General features: G+C 37.3%; 1 protein-coding gene across 1 annotated transcript in view; it reads right to left on the reverse strand.

Annotated features, from left to right (window-relative positions):
* Positions 1 to 23,513, reverse strand: part of IMPG2 (interphotoreceptor matrix proteoglycan 2) — an 83,614-nt gene that overhangs the window by 44,909 nt on the left and 15,192 nt on the right. Inside the window, exons 3-7 of the mRNA XM_060098803.1 lie at positions 19,361 to 19,527; positions 16,776 to 16,807; positions 9,179 to 9,228; positions 7,982 to 8,064; positions 2,280 to 2,441 (exon numbers count right to left, since the gene is read on the reverse strand). Coding sequence (XP_059954786.1) covers positions 2,280 to 2,441; positions 7,982 to 8,064; positions 9,179 to 9,228; positions 16,776 to 16,807; positions 19,361 to 19,527 — 494 coding nt within the window. The remainder of the gene's footprint in view (positions 1 to 2,279; positions 2,442 to 7,981; positions 8,065 to 9,178; positions 9,229 to 16,775; positions 16,808 to 19,360; positions 19,528 to 23,513) is intronic.

Genomic DNA, 23,513 nt, shown 5'->3' on the forward strand with positions numbered 1-23,513 from the left:
TTTGCCATCTCTTGATTCAAACGCATATATGTATTCTAATTCATCATAGCCAGTTAGCTATGTACAGGTACCCAGTTGTAATAAAGTCATTCCACTTTATTAACATCAAGGTTAGTAACAGGTACAATTTACTGAGTGACTGCTGTGTACCTGGTGCTTTGATATAGTATTACTTCTAATCCTTTCAACAATACCAAGAGATACATATCCTTCCCATTATATGGTTGAGAAAACTGAGACTCTGAGATGTCAACTAATTTGTCCAGATCATGCATTTGGTAAGTGACTGAATCCAAATTTGTTCAATCCCCAATCTTTCTACTGAATTACATGCCTCATCCTCTTTCCCCTGATAAATATGCTTTTAAAATTGGGACCAGGACTGGGAAAACTGTGAGGCTCACCACAACTTCTCACCTGAATTAAAATGAAGGGGACTCTGTATTGATATAAAGGAAGGCACACTTTCAAAGGAAGGAGGAGACCTGATTTTCCCTTCTATTCCTAGAAGCTGAAATGACCATGAACAAGTTACTTGCCCTCCTGAGTTTCATCTATAAAATGGAGATGATTACCCACACGGCTGCTGTTAGCAAACGGACATACAGCAGGCTGCAGAACACAAAGCACTATGCGAGGACACTGTGTTGATTCCGTGTCTGTTGTCAGGTATCCACACTCCCAAGCCTATCACAATGACCTTTCCCTCTCTGATGTCATTCTTGGTGATGTCCCAAGTTTATCTTACTCTTCTCCTCATTAAAAAAATAATAATAATAATAACAGCTCCCAAACCTCAATCCTCCCAAGCAGGCTTTCTTTTTCCCTGTGTCTTGCAATATTACCTAAGAAATAATATTGAAGGAACAATTCCTGGACTGTGTCCTGAAGGGAGAGAGCTTGAGGGCCTCCTTCAGTTTGCAGTAAACATGGAGACAGGAACTTTCAGAAACATGACCCTGACTCTGCAGTTCCACACAAAGAAGTGGCTATTCGTAGACATTTTATTCCAGGTAAAAGGACAGGGATATAGAAAAAGGCCAGAGAAGGAATGGATTCTTCATCACCCTCAAATCATCTCAAGCCAATAGCTACCTATACCTCATAAAGTCCCTGCTGGAAATGTTTTTTCAGAGTGTTTATTAGACTTTCTCTAAATATGCAGTCATTCAGCACAATTGTTTACCCAAACACTGAGGCTTATTAAAGGTTGCTTAATCCAAGGGCAGAGAGAACCAAACAGCTGATCCAAGACACTATCTGATGCCAGGTGGCCACTGGCCTGGCTGACATTTCTTCTACACACCATACAGCCTCACAACTTGGCCACACAGCTAGGAAATTAATCGTCTGGCCTACATTCTCTGTGTCTGATGGCTGCAATAATGCTGCTTGGCTGAGAGATGCACATTTTTGTTTCTCGTCTAAACAGTGTAAAGAGAAGGAAATTAGTCCAAGGTAATGGAATTGAAAAACTTAGCCAAAGAGAACTCCATCAAGACAATGGAAAAGAAATAAACAGGAAGGAATGATGTGCCCTCTCACTGGACAGAGAGAGGAGATGGGCACTCAGTGCCTTACAGTCTACACAAGAGCAAAGGCACACAAGAAGGGGGCCAAGAATGGGTCATTTTTGACTGAAAGAATCTTGAGTTCAAGTCCCTATATAAAATTCTTCCAGAAAGTAAAGTTGTGGGATGGTCTAATGCACAATTCTTTAAAGAAACCCCCTTTTTAAAATACTCCCAACCAAGGAACAGAGATAACAGGAAAATTTACTTTTCACTGGATGTCTTTTTGTCCTTTGAACTTGGTGCCTCATACTACCTATTATTAACAGTTCAAAATTTTTCAACTTAAAAAAAGAACAAATATTAAATTAAAAAAATTAAATTTAATCTTCCCTCGAGAAAAACCACACACTAAATACAGTTTCTCAAAGATACTTATTTCTCCAATATTGCCAAGTTAAAACCATGCCATAGAACACATTCTTCCTTGGCTGTGCAGCCAAAGTTGGAAATAGCATTTATTTGTTAGCAGATGGCAAACGCATACAAAATTTTGTTTCAATGAAATAGTTCATCTTTCGGTGAACTTTTCACAGAGCTTTCTAAAGAAATGGCTAAATCACCACTCCCTGAATCAAAAAGATGGAAAGCTTAAATCTGAAATCTACCTTTAACCAGTGTTGTTAATAAGGGAAATTTACACCCCAGCAAACTATCTTGTATACAAAAAGAAAAAAAAGAATAAAAACATACAAAAAAATCACCCACCTCTGAAATAAACTCTTCTACAAGGCGCTGGTGGTGAAAGCTGGAGGGATCCTGTAGTTCTTCATTGAATTGTTCCCCCAAAAGGTGGATACTGAATTCTGCAACCTGCTCCACTGCTGGTTTTGTGGATTCTTCTATCACATTCTCAATTTCATTGCTAATCTGGATTTTTAGAGAAAGAACAATAAATGTCAATGTTCACTCATTCAGTCAACAAATATTTATTGATCACCCATGATATGCCAGACACTGTGCCAAAGGCAACTTCTGATGACAACTGTTTATATAATATTTGACTTTGAGACTAACTGGTGGACTTTAAGACATAGGCTAATATTAAAATTACTGTGTATCTGTACATTCCTTTGAATACACAGTGACTGGTTCAGAGAAGGATAGAAAATTTTGTTAGTAAATAAATAAAAGGAAAAGATTTTTAAAGAAGAAAAAGAGTTGAAATCATCATCTAAAAATAGTCTAGGGCTTCCCTGGTGGTGCAGTGGTTGACAGTCCACCTGCCGACGCAGGGGACACGGGTTCGTGCCCCGGTCCGGGAGGATCCTGCATGCCGCAGAGCAGCTGGGCCCGTGAGCCATGGCCACAGAGCCTGCGCGTCCGGAGCCTGTGCTCCGCAACGGGAGAGGCTGCAACAGTGAGAGGCCCGCGTACCGCAAATAAATAAATAAATAAATAAATAATAAAAATAAAAATAGCCTAGAAGGGTGGTTCCCAAATTTTTTGGTGTTAGGACCCCTTTAAACTCTTCAAATTCATTGAGGAACCCAAAGAAGTTTGGTTTTTGTGGGTTATATCTATAGATACACACCAAACAAAAAATTAAAAGAGAAATTTTAAATATATACATTAATTCATTTCAAAATAAGAAACTCATTACGTGTAAAAATTAATATATGTTTTGCAAAATAAAAAATTAGTGAGAAGAGTAATGTTTATATTTTTACAAATTCTTTAAAGTCTGGCTTAATAGAAGATGGCTAGATTCTCGTATCTGCTTCTGCATTCAATATGTTGTTTTAGTTGAAGTACATGAAGAAAATCCAGCCACACAGATATGTATTGGGTAAGGAAGGAATACATTAATAGCCTTTTCAGATAATCATGGATAATCTTTTCTGATACTGTGCCAAACTCAATAAGTGGAAGTTTTTTAAAGGTTAGTTTCTATGTGGAATCTGAAACCACACCAACAAACATTTTGTACTCTGTAACATCTAAATCCAGGTCTTCCACAAGCCAAAGCTGGAACAATTTGAGCAATAAAATAAATAGTGGATTATAATCCAAAGAATAAAAGAAATATCCATGAGTCTGTACTGATATAAATAAATAATTTAATAAATAAACGAGAGAAGTGGCAATAGTTCCTTACCGAAGAATCCCAATTAACAAATGTAGAAGGAATGAGGAAAATAGAATATCACTACCAGAACACAACAGTAATAACTGTTGCATGCAAGATACACTTGTGCTCATCTAATCCAAGTCCCTCCACTTTAATACACAAGAAAAACAGGGATTGAGATGGAAGAATGGCTAGCCTAAGGGCTAACAGCAAGCCAATGGCAGAGTCAGGAAGAGAATGCCGGGCTTTTTCCACAGTATCATCTTTCTTCCCTGATGGATCATATAACCACAGACCTTCAAAACTTCACAACTGGAAAGAACCTCGAAAATTTCACCATCCTTTCTGATGCCTGAATTCTCTCTACAGTATCCCCCCAAAATATCTATTCATCCTCAGTTTAAATGGCTCTGATGAGAAAGTCTTGGAAAGACTTTCAAAGGCAGGCCATTACATTTCCAAAAAAGGTCTCTCATGGTTGTAAAGTTCTTAATAAAACCCAAATATATTTCCCTGTAAATTCCCACTGATCTCAGTTCTGCAACCTGGAATGCATATAAAAAGTGTAGTCCCCAGATAGTCCTTCAAATAAGTATAGGCAGCTGTCATCTTCCCTGATTTTTCACTAGTTCCTTTCCTCTAGAGACTTCTCAAGCTCTTAATGTCTTCCTTAGAGTGTGGTACACATAAATGAGGTCTGATCAATTAAAATATGGTACAATTAAAATATGGTACAACTATCACCTTCCTTATAGTAAATTCTAATTTCTATTAATGCAGCCTAAAAGTATACTTGCTTTTACTAGTTTTTTTCCCCTCAGTACTCAGCTTTTTTCCCCAACATACTGCTGAGTCATGTTGAAACTAACAAAAACCTTTAGTCTTAAGGAATTTTGTACAAGACTTTGTCTTCTTCCATATTAAATTTTCTCTCACTAAATTTGAACAGAAACTTCTACTTCTATTATTGCTATAAAAGAAATATCCTTAGTAACCTTACTGCTACAGAATGCCTAAAATGCTAAATAAATATTTTTAATGTTTTTAATGCATAGCTGGTTTGTAAGAAAATAAAGAAAGCCCCAAGGGATCAAAAAAGATAGGTTAGAAAAATCCAGAGAGGTGATTCAGTAATCTAAGTGTACATAGTATATCTAGTGATCCCTTGTGACCTAGGCTTTAGTTTTAAATACCACAAAGAGATAGAATATAAATAGCAGGTCCATACGTGTTGAAAAGTCAGATCAAAGACTCTTACATAAAGCAAGGATTTTAAAAACTCAATAGACAGTTTGAACAACAAATTAGACTAAGTTGAAAGAAGAATAAGTGAACTGGAAGACATTTCTGAATGCAACACAGAGAGACCAAGAAAGTTATGAAACAGTGGTTAACCGACAGAAGGTATAAAATGAGGAGGTCAGACATATATCTAATCATACGAGGTAACAGCTGAAAATTTCTTCTATATACATTTTTGTGAAACTGCAGTATCCTCAATACTGTATTATATACTATTATATCATAGTTATGGTTAGAGTAGTATATGATACAGTATTTGGGATACTATATAGTACTAAATGATATAGTATTGGGGATACTATATACACAAGCATACCTCATTTTATTGAGCTTCCCTTTATTGCACTTTGCAGATACTGCATTTTTTAGAAATTGAAGGTTTGTGGCAATCCTGAGTCAAGCAAGTCCATCAGCGCCTTTTTTCCAAAAGCATTTGCTCACTTCATGTCCCTGTGTCACATTTTGGTAATTCTCACAACATCTCAAATGTTTTTATTATTATTATATTTGTTATAGCGATCTGTGATCAGTGATCTTTGATGTTACTACTAGACTTCCTCAAGGCTCAGACGATGGATAGCAGTTTTGAGCAATAAAGTATTTTTTAATTAAGGTATATACATTGTTTTTTTTAGACATAATGCTATTGTACACTCAACAGACTATAGTAGAGTTTAAACATAACTTTTTTTTTCTTTTTTTTCTTTTTTTTTTTGCGGTATGTGGGCCTCCCACTGCTGTGGCCTCTTCTGTCGCAGAGCACAGGCTCCGGACGCGCAGGCCCAGTGGCCATGGCTCACGGGCCTCCCACTGCTGTGGCCTCTTCCATCGCGGAGCACAGGCTCCAGACGCGCAGGCCCAGCGGCCATGGCTCACGGGCCCAGCCACTCCGTGGCACGCGGGATCCTCCCGGACCGGGGCACGAACCCATGCCCCCTGCACCGGTAGGTGGACTCCCAACCACTGCGCCACCAGGGAAGCCCTAAACATAACTTTTATATGCACTAGGAAACCAAAAAGTTCGTGTGACTTGCTTTATTGCAATATTCACTTTATTATGGTCGTCTGGAGCTGAACGCACAGTATCTCTGAGATATGCCTGTAGCAGTATACTATACTACAGTATACTTACAGTAGTATACTATATAGTATATGGGATTCTGCTGTTTCACAACAATGGGGATAAGAGTGTGATTATGTATGTTTATTTTGCTTTGGATTTGTTGTACTTCTTTAAAATGAAGCTTTATGACTATTATAAATTTTGAGAAATTCTCAGTCATTATCTCTCATCATGAGATATAGATAGATAGAGAGAGAGAGCAATATCTTAAAAGTAGGACAAAAAAATAGTAAGATTACTCACAAGGGAATAAGAACTAAATTGTTAGTTGAGCTCTTAGTAGCAACAATAAAAGTTAGAAGACAGTGAAATAAAACCTTGAAAATAAAAAACTCAATCTAGAATTTAATATAGATTTTAAGTATCTTTCTAGAATAAGAGGATAATAAAGAAATTTTCATGTGACCAAAAACTGAGATTGAACCAGTGAGATATTCTCACTAAAGTAATACCAGAAGCATATATTTCAGAAGGAAAATTAGTCCAGAAGAAACGTCTAAAATGCAAAAAAGAGTTTTAAGAAAGTAAAGTGATAAAACATCTGGGTAAATGTAAAACAAACTTTAACTGTATAAAATAAATATAATAAAATAAATTTGTGGGATTAAAAAGAGAGAGAACTAAAAGGGAAAGAACAAAAATACTGAAAAATAGCATATAAAATAGTAGGGTGATCATTTGAATCATTCTAATGTTCCAATGTTCCTGTATTACTCAGGGTAAGGATAAAGATTCTAAAAAACTTAAATTTTGCTAGATTAAATACACATAATAACACACAGGGTAAATACTAACAAAACAGAAATAAAGTATATAATTTCTAAAATGGTATCTGGAAAATGTATTAGGAAAAAACTGAACTGTAAAACTGTACATTAGGCTTCATTTTGAACTAGAGGTATAGGCAATCTAATTCCTGTCATGTATCCCTATACTATTTTGTTTTCCTACTGATTCTATAAATCACCTTCAAATCACCCTCTCTGTTTTAGAATGTTCCAATTGATTACACACAATGTCTTCATTTCTATTACAGTGAATTCTATCTCATTCTGTAAATGTTTCCAGACCTAAATCATAACTATTCTGCCTCAAGTTCAGAACTACAGTATAACTTTTTATTCAAATATTTATCAAATGCCAATATTTTCTAGTACCATCTAATTTGGACACAGTTGTACTAAGGGTAAATATATTGATTCAAGGATCCCAAACTACCACCAGCCTTGTTCAGTGACAGGGAAAGTGGTGGGGCAGAGTGGGGTGACTTAACCTGAATTCTCAGAAGTTAAAATGTCCAAGTTGGTAAGAAAAGGTGTAAGGTAACAAAATTGTACCTTTCTAGTGAGTACGTTCAATCAGAGTTTGCTTATATTAAGTAATCTAGGGTTTATGCATATTTAACAAAATTTCTAACAAAATGTTTCTATCTTCCTGGAAGTGTATACTTTTTAAAAAATTTTGAATGTGATAGAAAGCCAACTTAATGTTTAGTGGACAGACTACTATTAATAATGATGCATTTAAAAAGCATGGTATTTCTTTAAACTACATAAAATCTATATACTTTCTCTCTGAAGAAGACTAAGTCCTGATTTATTAAGAGACAGAAGAACATAAGCAAAAACCCTCCAAGTAAATTATGTACACAGCCCACAAAAGACAGTGGGCTTACCATGATGACAGTTCCCCAGGCCCCTAATCATTTCATTTACAATTTGAAGCCATTCCTTGCCAAAAGCAGATTTATTTGGCTCTCTAAGGAATCGCAGATTTTTTGTACTGGTTTTAGAATCTACATTTCCATAAAGGGAACCACCTGAAGTTTTCTGTAGTCTGGCAATGGACTATAAATCTCTCTTAATCCCTATTCTCCATGTTAGAAACTAAATAACAAAACAGAACATCACTCACACTCTCTTCTGGCCTCTCCAAGCTGCTCTCTGAGATACCTTCATAGAAGGTCACCCCTGGATATGGAACACTGAGACTGGCACCTAAGTAGAAGAACAAAGACGTGCATGAATTCAGTCCACGACTAAATCAGAATTCCTATCAGGAAACAAGAAACTGATTTCCAAGGCATTTCTAGAAGTCATTTACTTTTTCATCCTAGAAATTCTGTGCATTCTAACCTCAAGACACATTTATCCAGAGTCTCCTCAGCACAAGAAATAAATATGACTCATTCAACAAGCATTTATTGATACGTACTATATGTCAGGCTCTATGCAAGCCTCCAGGCTTGCATAGTCCCTATCCTTAAGGAGTTATCTAATAAAACTAACACTCTCAGACAGGGGAAGTGGGTGAAGGTTGGAATTGGCCATAAGTTATAATCTTTTTTTAATTGGGGTAGAGTTGCTTTACAATGTTGTGTTAGTTTCTGATGTACAGCGAAGTGAATCAGCTACATGTATACATATATCTCCTCTTTTTTGGATTTCCTTCCCATTTAGGTCACCACAGAGCATTGAGTTCTCTGTGCTATACAGCAGGTTCTCATTAGTTATCTATTTTATACATGGTAGTGTATATATGTCAATCTCAATCTCCCAATTCAACCCACCCCCCTCCCATAAATTATAATTACTGAAGCTGGGCCTCATTGTGCTATTTTTGTATATGTTTGAAATTTCCAACATAGAACAGCTTTTTTAAAAAAAAATTAAAAATAAAGAAAGCAACTACTAATTTATAGGAAATATAGAGGTCAAAGTAAATGTTAAAGTACACCACAGAATGCAATCAGAAAAAATTCTTACTCTGGAAAACTCTACAAGACAAATGACAAATGGTGGAGCTAGAAAGGTCCTACCTTTTGACATAAGCAGTGATCACAGGGTGTTTGCCATAAAACAATTGTTTAGGTTGTACATTTGTTTTAAGCAGTTTTCCAATTTTGTATTATACTTAATAATTAAAGATTCTTAAGTACCCACATCATAATGTCATAAAATAAGTGAAAAGAGAATTAATTTTTCTTGAGACTCTTGAACAACACATAGAGAGAAACACATGGTGTTTTTAAAATGTGAGCTGAAAATTTTGCTTCCTTTCAATTAAGTAATAAATTTTAGAAGAAAAGTGAATAAAGGCACAAAAGCATACCTCCCAATGTTGAGGTATCACCAACAGGAACTGGAGATGACAATTCAGGGCTAGGAAAAAAATTGTTTGGAGTTATTAAATGATAGAAATGTGAGGGGTTATTTTGGGGTTTGTTTTCCAAAAAGGATTCACCAGATCTCCAAACAACGATTCCCAAAGTACTGAGTAGCAAATTAAAAAAAAAAAAAAAAGTCTTTACAATTGATTTATTTTACTTTTTTTTTTTTTTTTTTTTTTTTTTTCCTTTTTGCGGTATGTGGGCCTCTCACTGTTGTGGCCTCCCCCGTTGCGGAGCACAGGCTCCGGATGCGCAGGCCCAGCGGCCATGGCTCACGGGCCCAGCCGCTCCGCGGCATATGGGATCCTCCCAGACCGGGGCACGAATCCGTATCCCCTGCATCGGCAGGCGGACTCTTAACCACTTGCGCCACCAGGGAGGCCCTATTTTACATTTTTTGATGCTACTCAACTAGAATCACCCTACATAAAGTACTCCCTTACTTACTATTTCATAACACTGTTTTGTTTCTTCTCAGTTCTTATCACTATGGGAAATTATTCTGCTCATTTATTTATCTACTTTTTGGTCTCTGTCCACGCCCTAATCCTCTAGAATGGCATTGTCTAATATGGTAGCCAGTGGACATATGTGGCAATTTAAATTAATTTAAAATTAAAGTTTAAAATTCAGAACTTTATCCACACTAGCCACATTTCAAGTGTTCAACAGTCACATGTGGCTAATGGCTACTTTATTGGACAGCCCAGAACATGTCCATCATCACAGAAATTTCTATTGAATAAAACTGCCTCAAGAATCTAAACTCCATGAGATTAGGGACCTTACCTGCCATATTCATGCTGTATCTCCACCTTAAAAAAGAACCTACCATTTAGTAGGCACAGAATAGATATTTTGGGAATAAATAAATAAATACTATTGGCCAACCAGTGTAGTGCAGAAGGCACTTGACATACAGTTGTGAACAAAACACCCATGGTCTAAGAAGGTTACTGTCTAATAGAAAACAGATAACAAATACATGATTACAAACTCAACAAGTAGTACAGACACGAAAGCACTGGCTGCTAAGGCGAACATATAAGCCCAAATCTCATCTCATTTGAGAGATCACAGAGTCATGAAACTTTTTAATATAAAACAAGTCAAGCTTAGAGAAATGATTTGCTATAGGCCACATTGCTCTCAGGTTTCAGGTCCCCAACTGTCTTTTTACCACGTTGCCCTGCAACTGCAAGCAAAGATCAGAAGATATCAGAGGATAATCTGAGAAAGCCCTTGCTCTGAAGAAAAGAAGGTGGGTTTCTGCAAGTCCAAATTTCCATATACCCCCAAAATATACAATTTAAATTATAGTAATTGAAAACTCTCTTCAACTTTCCACAAGTCAGCTTTCGAAGGTGACTTAATCACAGTCAAAATGCCTCCCTCTCAGACTTGCTAATGTCTCAGTGAGTCCCATCTTCACTTCAGAACCACCGCTTTAAATTGTCCCCCTGCTCTAAACTAGATCACGGTGGGGCGGGGGGAGGGTTGCTCACAGCCACCAGATAAACATGGCACACATCTTGAAGCATCAATTTTTTACTCGAAAGTAAAAGCATAGGCAGGGAGCTAAGTAAAAACTGATATGGAATTTAAAACATCTTAATATTTAAACAAGTGTGGCTATAGAGTAGAATATAAAGTTTAAATGAATATTAAGATAAAATATGATAGTTTCAAAGACATTTCAAGACTGGAATTGGAGTGGGGTAATCAACTAGGGCCATGTTCCCTAAAGCCCCAGGCTTTGGTAGAAAATTTGAGAAATATAGGTTAAAAAAAATCTCACCGTAAGGATTCTTCTGGTTTTAGAAATACTATCTAGAAAGAATAACATATTAAACCAGTAGACCAAACCTACCACTATTGGTTACTTTTCATCCACTTGCAGGAAACTGCTTACTAAGTGAGCTGTCATCCAAAAGAACCCAAAGGAATAGGACATCTGGATAAGTCATTTTGATGGATGAGTAGAGGAAGACCTGGATGATGAGAAAAGCACCAAGAGGCTTCTTGGGTTGCAGGAGACGGAGCTTAAAAAACTAGGATTCAGATGCATTTGGAAGAGACATTAACATCATCAGGCTTGAACAGGATTTATCAACTGTCCACAAGGCAGAATCCCTCCCAATACCTTCACTTTATAGATGAAAAATCAAGGTGCAAATGGGTAAAGCAATTTTCTCAGGGTCACACAAAGACTTGATGACCCAAGGCCATACCTAAAATTCCTAACCATATCCAGTTCACTTTTCAATGATAATAATAGCAAGAATGACTACAACTAAATTTATGTCAAGCATTTGTGTCAAACATTGTGTTAAGTGCTTTATCTTGGTTAACTCACTTAATTCTGGCATCAATCTTAAAAGGAAGACACTGTTATCCCCATTTATGCATATGAGGAAACTAATGATAGAAGAGATTAAGAATTTGCTCAGGGTCACACAGCTAGCCAATGAAGGAGCTGTGATGTAAAACAGGCCCACTTGATTCCAGAAACCTCACTCTTACCCACATTAATTCCACATCACATGGACTTTATGTGACCCATATTCCCTAGAAAAGCAACCAAGATGGTTTTACTTGGTCTTAATGATAGTGGTGTACATAAACTAAAAGACCTAAAAGTCAAAATGTGTAAGGACCAAGAAAGAGGAAGGGAAACCCAGTCAAAGCTGGAGAGCAATCAAGTATGAAGAACAAAGAGGTCAAAGTAAAACAAAGCACAATACTACAGTAACTAGAATAGGAAGTTGGCATGGCATGGCAGAGAAACCAGACCTCACCTGGGGTTGGTCAAACTGTCCCCCAAATTAAAATCAAATTTAAGCTAATTCTCTAAGTAAACACTCAGAATGGAGAAGTCTGCTCACTTCAGTAGAACTAGATTTCACTTACTAAATTCAAAATAACATTATTTTAATGATGGTAAGTAGGCAACTCTCAGTAACTCAAATCGTTTGTCTAACACTTAATCCCTCATCCTCCCACACTTCCTTCAAAAGACAATAACAAGAATCCTTTCACATTTTCTCATTAGGTGTGCTTCCTGCAGGGATACCCTAAAATGTGACTCACAACAGAACTAGAACACAGAGTAGTATTGAGTTTGGAGACAGAAATGCTTCATTTCTAGGCCAACCCACAAATTTGAAGTTGGTCAGCTAAGACCTTTAGCTTAATACCAGCAGCAAACGACCCCCTACTGTCTCATTTTCTCAGTTTATCCAGCTCATAATCTATTCCTCACAACTACTACCTAATCATGTCAGTGGAATTCAGATGGAATTGTGTCAAAAGATATCATAGCCACATGGAATATATGTTTAAAAATACAGTAAAACAAGCCAACAATACTTTCATATCTAGATTACTACTCCCCTTTACAATTTACTATACTTTGCTCTGCTCTAGAATCTGTTAACTGTAATGAGCATGTGACAACAAAAGAACATAAGGCAAGGAATTAGGAAATCTGGGTTCTAGTCCCAGATGTATCACCAACTTTGTGTATAACTTGGGAAAATGCCTCAGTTGCTCTGGGCCTCAAGAATTAATCTCTAAAATAGGAACACCTCCTGCCCTACCAACTTCACAAGGGTGCTGATGAAAACTAAATAAAATATTATATGCAGAGGCATTAGGAAAACAGGCAAGGTGCCATTGTTGGGAAGCGGACAAGGAGAGGGGCGGGACCGCCATAGAAGCTTCTTTCTCTGCAGCAGGGCACTGCCTACACGAGCTCCAGGTGCAAGCTGCTGCTGCCATCTTGGACTCGAGAGGCGGCTCAGACCCACGGCCCCCGCCTTCCTCAGAGCATGTGCATAGGGCCACGCACCTGCACACCCTCTATCAAGGGGATAAAGGACAGCACATGCTGAGGAAAGAGACAGCAAGCATTCAAACCAAAAACAGCCCTCACACCAAAAAAATATTAAACCCACACGAGCTATGCAGGGATGATCTGGCATATAAATAGCCCTCCAAGACTACAGTAGATCATTGTTTCTCCTAAACTCATAGAATGCGAGAAATATAAGTAAAATGAAGAAGCAGAGGAACCACTCCCAGTTAAAAGACCAAGAGAATTCCCCTGAAGGAACAAACAATGAAACAGACCTCTTCAATCTAATAGACACTGAGTTCAAAAAGGAGGTAATGAAAATGCTGAAGGCATTAAGAAAGGTTATCGACAGAAATTCAGATTACTGTAAAAAGGAACTAGAAACTATAAGGAGGTACCAAGAAAAATTAGAAAATTCATTTGCTGAGACAAAAGCTGAGCTAAAGGCAATGAATAGCAGAATGAATAATGCAGAAGAAAGAGTAAGTGATCTGGAAGATAGAATAATGGGAATTACCCAATCAAAACAGCAGACAGGAAAACAAATGAAAAAAATGAAAGCAATATAAGAGATAATATGGGATAATACAAAGCATGCCAATCTATGCATAATAGGGATTCCAGAAGGAGAAGAAAGAGAAAAGGGGATGGAAAATGTATTTGAATAAATTATGACTGGAGCTAAGGGGAGATGTTTTCAAGATGTCTGGCTGGAGACAAGTGCTGGAGGAGGGCTTTTTGTAAAACAGGTAACCTGGGAACACTTGAGCATGTTTAAATGCTAATGAGCCGTTAGTAACAGGAGAAGTTGAAGACTCAGGAGAGAGAGAGAGAAAAACAATGACAGGTTGGTGTCTAAAGGGTAAGATGGGATGTGAGGTCCTGAGTAAGGTGGAAAATGCTTTTTAATAGACTTGCCAGATGATAGTAGGGGGAAGGTTAAATTGGTACACAGCAGACTATTTGGTACAAGCCATATGTTGGCAGATAGGTTAGAGTTCATGTAGAAGAAGCAATTTAAATTACAGACAAGTATTATGGTAAGCAGAATAATGGTCTCCCAAAGATGTCCACACGCTAATCTGCAGAACCTGTGACTACTGTTAGGTTACATGCAAAGGGGAATTAAGGTAGCAGATGGAATTAAGGTTGCTAATCAGCTGGACTTAAGGAAGAGGGTGTATCCTGGTTTATCTAGGTAGGCCCAATGTAAATGTGGAAGAAGGAGGCAGAAGAGTGTCAGAGTGATAGAATGTGAGAAAGTCTCGACCAGCCACTGCTAACTTTGAAGATGGAAGGAGGTCATAAGTCAACGAGTGTGGGCAGCCTCTAGAAGCTAAAAAACACAAGAAAACAGATTCTCCCCTAGAGCCTCCAGAAAGGTAATGCAGACCTGCCAACACCTTGAGACTCATGTCAAACTTCTGAACTACAGAACTGTAAGATAAATTTGTGGGGTTTTGTTTTTGTTTTTGTTTTTGTTTTGTGGTACGCAGGCCTCTCACTGTTGTGGCCTCTCCCATTGCAGAGCACAGGCTCTGGACGTGCAGGCTCAGTGGCCATGGTTCACTGGCCTAGCCGCTCCGTGGCATGTGGGATCCTCCCGGACCGGGGCACGAACCCGTGTCCCCTGCATCGGCAGGCGGACTCAACCACTGCGCCACCAGGGAAGCCCAAATTTGTGTTTTTTTAAGCTACCAAAGCTTGTGGTAATTTGTTGCAGCAGAAATAGAAAACTAGTACCAGAATCTCAACACAGAAAATGAGAGTAATCTCAAGAAAATCATAAAAATAAATTTAAATATAGAAAAGTGACGGACAAATTAAGGGTTTTAAGGGATGACTATAATATTCAGCTTAAAGAAAGAGGGGCTTAGTGAATTCCTACACCACTACCATGGTTTCATTCCCAGTGTTACCTAACTCCAGGTCACCTCATTTCAGCAAGTACCATTTCAGCAAGTACCACAACTTTTCATCCCGCCCCGATCTGGTCTGCTCTAGTTTCATGGGAAGGATACCAACTTTTAAATTCTCAAAATTCAGTTATATTTTTGTTCATCTGTATTGCTATTTTTACTCATGCCCTATTTTCTAAGGATGGTGCATAGTATTTTGAGTCTCCTCGTTTATCTAGGACATACAGTGACTTATCAATAAAATTATGTGACACAGTCAGTTCTCTTATGATGTTTATTTATGAATGTTTCAACATGATTAACACATCAGGAAAACTAAGCATAATAAGAATTTCTCTTCTATACATACACAATTTCATTACAAGAAATAGTAGGTGAATGCAGAAAACTGCACCCAGTTGAAGTGAGCTATGTAGGAATACACAAACTACACCTCAAACATCTTCCAGCTACCTCTGTTCACCTCATGTGTTATGACACCAATCCCCATATGGTATTACAACTTTCCATCCTATTTCAGATAACCTTCCTTCCACCACTTTATAATAACTCACAAGCTCCAATCTTTCCAATGTCCATTTTCACAGGTAAACTCCAAGGCTTCTTCCAGGTTAAGAGCCATATTTATTATGGTTTTTATATACTTCTTAACCATATAAGATATGTAAGATGTTCTATCATTTTTATTACGTACAACCATGAAGATTACTGGCACTGGTAGGACCCACAAGATTATTTAGTCTACTGCATCACGTGTTGCAATGGCAATCACAAGTAACCTCCGAGCTCTGGCTCTCAGAGGTGAAGAACACACATTTAAAGCACCACATGGCCCCACATCTAAGCAGGAGCTCAATCCCAGGCCCCAGCATAGACTCAGTGGTACTGTTAGCTGTATGAAGTGAGACCACAAGGAGTCCCACTTTCCTCCTGTTTACTCATGTTTGATTTGAAACTTACATATACCCCACTACAACCCACAGCTGTACTCCAGCTATGCTTTTGCCTGGACTCTGCTGCCCAGGCTAGACCTCTGGACACTGACTCACCTAGTTGGTTTTTCAATCTAATTTGAGGCAAAATTCTGGACTCTGACCTGAATTGCATGCCCTAGTGATGTTTTTCAAAAAAAATCACTTACATGTCAGCATAATCTAGATATTTTGAGTATGGATAGAATTGGAAATCTTTAGTCCCTGTAGGCTCAAAATCCCTCACCTTCCATGATCTGCTTTGTTCTGCTACTGTTCAGGAGCCAGAAATGACCTTAATCCTAAGCCTAAAGGCCCACAGAGCCAAGACTCATACCACTGGAGGATTCATCAAGGCTGTGCTATTCCTATGCTTCAACATCATAATCGTCATTACACAATAAAGTGACCCACACCACAACCCATCATTTAGTACACCATCCTCCACTAAGGTGTACCATTTTAGATCAATATTATCATTAGCCTGTAAGCCTCAGCAAGAGTAGATCATTTGGTATTCCATTTCCAAAAATCTATTTTCTCACCCAAGAGAGAGGACCAAGTCTGCCTCCTGGGAAGGTCAGACAGTAAACTAGCACAGTGGCTGCAGAGGTGGTCTGGGAAGGGAAGTGGCCTCAAGATGAGGAAAAGCATTTGAGACTTACCCACAGGCCTGGTCATTGCAGGAACTGGCAAGAAAACAGGAAGGAATCATCAAATGTGGGGTGAGTCTGGGAATAGGTATGATACAGGTCTGTTGCCAAGCATGAACTTAGGCAAAAAAGACACTCACCTGCTTACAGTTTCCTTTGTGTATGTCAGTTTCTAAGGAAAACAAAGATACAAAAATGACCATGTGAATTAATGACAGTTAATAAGCAGTAAACAAAATGTATCGCATCTAGAACACTAATGCCATAACACAGAATCTATGTTATTATCTCTATGGCTAGAGAAATAGTTAAAGCAAGGTACTAATGATGCCAAGTTTGTTTTGCGACTGCAAGAATGTCCTGACACTCAAGTCTCTGTGTATGTGCACAAAAGTCCCTGTGCTGTCTTAATGGGCACAGATTAACAGACTTCACCTGCTAATCATTCCAAAAAGATCTACAGGTAAGAGATTGGTAGAGTTTTACATTAACCTTCCATGGACTTAGAACCAAACTGTTTTGTGATCTTATACATTTATAGAAACTCTCATCACAGACCAATATAATCATGTGGATAAAATAACTATGAAATCTGATTCTCTAGAATTCAGACAAAAAGATAAATTGTCTGATAAACAGTTGGATTATTCCTCTGGGGCATTCCAAAGCAAATTGTCTCCAAGTTTCCTCTAAATTAGTGGTTTTATTTTGAAACCAATACGATAAAAAGAACACTAATTTGGAATCAGAAGAATTCCATTTTCTCTTTCTTAGCTATGGAGGTAAATCCCGAAATCTCTCTGGTGCTGGGCCTCAATTTCCTTATCTGTAAAATGGAGAGACTACTACTCTAAATAATTCCCAAAATATTTATAAATAACTCAGGCTCTTACTATACAGACTCTCCTAGAATGATCTCAGCCACTCTTTTTTGCTTCTTTTTTAATTTCAACCATACAGCAGCTTCAACTATGATTTTATTTCCTTTAATTAATCTCTCTCAAGATACATATAAATATATAGCAAAATCATCATTTTATCAGGTTATACTATTAGCTTTAAAATTTTATAGGCCAGCGTGGTGGTTATTTGTACAATTGCTGGCGTTCTGAGTTCTGATAAAGGGTGTCAACCACATAAATTCACCACCTATGTGTAAACAGTTGTTGTTATATTTAAAATCAAGCTAAAAAAAACCCAGAATGTATATATATGTAAACCTGAATCACTTTGCTATACAGCAGAAATCAACACAACACTGTAAATCAACTATATTTCAATTTAAGAAAAAAAAAAGGTAAAATCAAGCTTCCTTCAGATTTTGAACAGCCAGTGATTGCTTAAGTAATGTTCTCAGCCACTCTTATGATTTCAATTACTACCTCAAGGCTGGTGATCCCTAGAGCTGTATTTATAACCCAGATCACTCTTCTTGGCTTCATGCCTAAATATCAAGCAATTCACATTTCACAAATGGCTCAAAACAACACATTAAAAAGCAAACTCACTCTCCCTGTCAGCATCTACAAGCTGCTTCTCTGCCTGAGTTCTCAGTTTTAGTCATCCAAGCTAGAAGCTGGGAGGCTTCCTGGGCCATTCTTTCATCCTATCCCACTCCCATCCAATCCATCACAGAGTCCTACTAATCTTTTTCCTACTTACATCCCCTATGCTCCCTTTCTCTATCTCATGGTCTAGTTAGGAATCTCATCCCCTCGGCCCTGGAATCATGACTGATCTCTGCTCATCTTGTCCCCTCTAATCTATCATATGGCGTATAGAAACCATAATAATCATTTTACAATTCAAAACTGTCCAATCAGCCCCCATGACTTACCTACTTACAGCCCTTCAATGGTTTCCTATCAACTATAAACTTGTTAAGTTATCCACCCCACCAGTCTGGTCCCATCAATTCTACTCTTCTGATATATTGGCCCACATATACATATACAACTAATAATAATAAAATGTAAGAAGTACAACATTAAAGAATGAATAAAGAATTATGGAGTTCAAAGGATTATGGGAGCTAAATCTGCTAGGCTGGGGGTTGATTCCTCACAAAGGAGGTTACATCTGAGCTGAGGACATGTAGGACTTGAACAAAAGGAAGAAGGATATAAAGGGCCTATCACACAGCATGAGCAATCTACCACATATATCTAAACAGTTTCATTCTCTTGTCATGAATACATGAAGGCAACATGAAAAGGGGAAGGTGGGCAGATAATTTGTCTATATGCATGCTTATTTATCCTTTGCTAAGAGTAAACTAAATCTAAAACAAGGAAAACAAGTAAGCAAATTCATTAATTAGAATCACATTTATACTTTACTAAACATTTATCCAATGACCTATATCCTCTATCTTAATTAGAGTCGTTTGCACCACTCTGAATTGATAAGATGAAAAACCCTGGCAAGAATGTTTGACTCTCACAGATTTATACTCTTAGCCTAAATCTTTGCTGAGTATTATTTCCAAATATTTACACTTATAAACAAGCGTGAGGCTCTTGCTGGGTTAACAATGCTTATTATAATGGCCAGAGCTAGGGATATAAAGACTAAGCCACCCTGTGGTAGGTCACTTGAACAACCTAATTGAACAAAAAAGAATAATGCAGGGATTTGGCATTTGCTCTTTCTTCCTTTAGGCCTGAGCTATGTGTACGCGCTCCTACAACAGTCCAGTAATTTCTTCCCTTGTTACTACATTTACCTTCATAATTAAGCTTCTATGTTCCACAGACTGACTAAAATGTGTGCCCATTTCAAATATAGTTGTGATTCCATCCTCACACAAATTCATCCAGTAATGATATTCTTCACGCCCAGGAAGTCGATCCCAAAAAGTCCTGAAGGCTTCCCAGACAGCTTCCTGGCATACTGAAAAACAAACAGAGAGGTATTTTTACAGAAAGCACTTCGGGGTTCTCACAATAAGAGGGGAAAATGTGTGTGTGTGGAAGGGTGGCAGTATACGTAACTCTGGATTATCTGCTCAATTTTTCTGTAGACCTAAAACTTCTCCAAAAAATAAAATCTATTAATTTTTTTTTTTTTTCCAGTATGCGGGCCTCTCACTGTTGTGGCCTCCCCCGTTGCGGAGCACAGGCTCCGGACGCGCAGGCTCCGGACGCGCAGGCTCAGCGGCCATGGCCCACGGGCCCAGCCGCTCCGCGGCATATGGGATCCTCCCAGACCGGGGCACGAACCCGTATCCCCTGCATCGGCAGGCGGACTCTCAACCACTGCGCCACCAGGGAGGCCCTATTAATTTTTAAAAAGATGTGAGAACTAAAAAGAAAAGAAAATGATATTCAGAAGAAACATACTGCTGTATTAAAATGAAAGCTAATTTAATGTATCTGCTAAGTTATTTCAAAGCATCAACTCTGAAAGGACACTAAACAGGCTGTCTGCACATTTTATACAGCACTAAGTGTATTGCTATCCTGTAACCATTTCAGTGTCCTGATGCAGGGCACTGCGCACAACAGATGGGATGAGAGAGAAGAGGAGGAGGGTGGTAAGGGAGAAAGATGGATTTAAATGGACAGAGATCAAAGAAATTATTTTTCATCTCAAGAGGACTGAATGCTAATCCACCAGCATATCGAGATAGAGGCCCTGAACTCACTAAGTCAGAAGGATCTCTAGCGCTAGCCTCATTGTGTATTAGCTTGATAACTGAGAGTAACTGACCTAGCCAGTCAACATTTCAATGTACTCATCTCTCTTTTTTAATGAGAGGAATAATAACTGCTTTACTTAATTTATCTGTGAGAGTATTTTATAAACTACTTAGTGCTACATGAATATTAAATGTTATTATCATATTGGATTCTGGTTGTCCAACAGTTATTTGATGGAAGAAGAATCCCAGACTAAAAAAAGCTCTTAGGCTTTAACAGAGATTAAAATATATGAATATTGAAAGTTTCTCTATCAACTGATTTTTCAGGGTTAAATTGAATGAACCTTTGGTTGCAAACTTAGTTTCTTTTTCAGTGAGCTAACTACATTCTTAATCCTGTTCTTTAGAACCTTTGACCCTACAGCATACAGAAGACTCCAACAGAGACTGACTGAGGCAGAGGTGACCACTTGTAGATTCAAGTTCTTCCTTTCTTCCTCTTTAAACTTCCAAATGACAGCTTAGTACACACCAGAAGACAATGCAAAGATGAAAGTCTGGGTTGGTAAAAACAAACAAAAAGCGAATGTCTACAAGATCTGGTTATGAGATGAGATGATTCAAAGAAAGTATTAAAAGTACTGTAAGACCAAATAACTATATATCTATGAGAAAAAATAAATCTCAATAACGTCTTCACAATATACATAAAATAATTTGAAATATGAAAGCTAATACTTTGAAGGTCCTAAAAGAAAACACAGAAGAATATATACATGACCTGAAGATAAGCAAAGATTTCATAGACAGGACTCAGAAGGCAACAACTATAAAAGAAAAAACAAAAAACCGATATTAGAATTCATCAAAACTAAAAACTTCTGCTCATCAAAGATGCTATTAATAAAAATGAATAGGTAAGCCATACCTCTGGCAGAAAATATTCAAAATACATATATCTGTAAAGAACTAGTATTTAGGATATTTAAAGGATTTCTACAACTCCCTAACAAAAAGGCAAACAATCCAATTTTTAAAATATGGAAGAGACTGAAGCACACACTTTACAAAGGACGAGATACAAAGAGTCAATGAGTATGTGAAAAAGTGCTCTGTCATTCATTCTTCAGAGAAATGGAAATTGAACCACCCACACATGAACCAGAGAGGCTAAAATTTTTTACATTGACAATATCAAATTTTGGAGAGAATGTGGAACAAACACAACCCTCATTTTTGGCAAGAATGAAAAATAGTACAACCACTTTGGAAAAAGTACTGGTAGTTTCTTATATAACTAAATATACACCAAACCTATGACCCCGTAACCCCCCTCCTAGTTATTCCTTCAAGCAAGACGTAAGCACATATCCACAGAAAGACTTATGTTCAATGCTAGAGCAGCTTTATTCATAATAACTTAAAAAAGAAAACAACTCAGGTATCCATCAACAGGAAAATAAACAAACATATGGTCACATAATGGAATCAAAAGGAACAAATTACTAATTCATACAAAAACATGAATGAATCTCAAAAGGCTGAGTCAAAGAAGCCTTACACAAAAGAGTTCATGCTATTCTACTTATATAAAGTCCTAGATAGGTGAAACTAAGCTATGGTTTAAAAAAATTAGAAGAGTGGTCACCTGGTAGTTGGGGTTGAGAAGGGAGGACTGTCTTGGAAGGGGAATAAGGGAACTTTCTGTGGTGGCACTATCCCCAAATTTAAGAGAGGTTTGGATTACATCAATGTGTGCATTAGTCAAAACTCACCAAATGATATTCTTAAGATTTATGCACTTCACTCTATGTAAATTCCACCTTCAGAAAAGTAAACAAATATTAAGCTCTAGTTAATGATATTCATGCTGAAGTTCTACAGGGAAATGAAATGATATCTTTAATTTATGAAATACATCTAAGAAATAGGATGGTTGGATAGATAGATATGTGATAAAGCAAATATAAAATGTTAACTGTAGAGCTAGGTGATAAGACTATGGTGTTCACTAAACTATTCTTTCAACTACTTTATATGTTTAAAATATTTTCATAAAATCTTAGAAAAACATTATTGTGTGAGGAAAAATGCAGCTGGAGCATCCAGAAATGTAGAAATCATACCAGGTTTCATAGCAGGCCTTCCCTTGGCATCTCTCATGAATTCACAGAAGAATAGCATAAGCTGCCTCCTACAAATTATGCTTTGGGGGATGTCATTTCCTGAAAAAATCTCCTAAGAAATCCACTTAAAAACTTACAGAACTAATAAACAAGTTTAGCAAGGTGTCAGGATACAAGGTCAACACATATAAATCAGTTGTATGTCTATACACTAGCAATGAACAAACAAAAAATGAACCTAAGAAAACAGTTCCATTTACAAAAGCATCAAAAATAATAAAATACTTAGGAATAAATTTAACAAAGTACAAAACTTACACTCTGAAAACCAAGAAACACTGTTGAAAAAAATTAAAGACGACATAAATAAATGGAAAAACTTTCCATGTTCATGAATTGGAAGATTTAATTGTTAAACCCCCAACCCCTGCAGATACCAAAACCCTCAGATACTCAATTCCCTTATATAAAATGGTGTAGTATTTGCATGTAACCTATGCACACCCCCCCGTATATGTTAAATCACCTCTAGATTACTTATAATACCTAATGCAATGTAAATGCTATGTAAATAGTTGCCAGCACATGGCAAAATCAAGTTCTGCTTTTTGGAACTTTCTGGAATTTTTTTTCAAGTGTTTTTTTGTTTTTTGTTTGTTTTTAAACTTTTTATTTTATATTGGAGTATAATTGAGTAACAATGTTGTGTTGGTTTCAGGTGTACAGCAAAGTGATTCTGTTATACATATAAATGTATCTATTCTTTTTCAAATTCTTTTCCCATTTAGGTTGTTATATAATATTGAGCACAGTTCCCTGTGTTATACAGTGGGTCTTTGTTGGTTATCCATTTTAAATATAGCAGTGTGTACACGGCAATCCTAAATCCACAGTTGGTTGAATCTGTGGTTGCAGAACCCACAGATACAGAGGGCCAACTGTACCTTCAAAATGATCTGCAGGCTCAATGCAATCCTATCAGAACCCTGGTTTCTTTACAGAAATTAACAAGCTAATTCTAAAATTCATATGAAATTGCAAGGGACCCAGAAGAGTATAAACAGTTTTGCAAAAGAATAACAAATAGATAAAATGGACTTCATCAAAAT

This window comes from Mesoplodon densirostris, chromosome 5 (genome assembly GCF_025265405.1).
Source record: "Mesoplodon densirostris isolate mMesDen1 chromosome 5, mMesDen1 primary haplotype, whole genome shotgun sequence".
Taxonomy (NCBI): domain Eukaryota; kingdom Metazoa; phylum Chordata; class Mammalia; order Artiodactyla; family Ziphiidae; genus Mesoplodon; species Mesoplodon densirostris.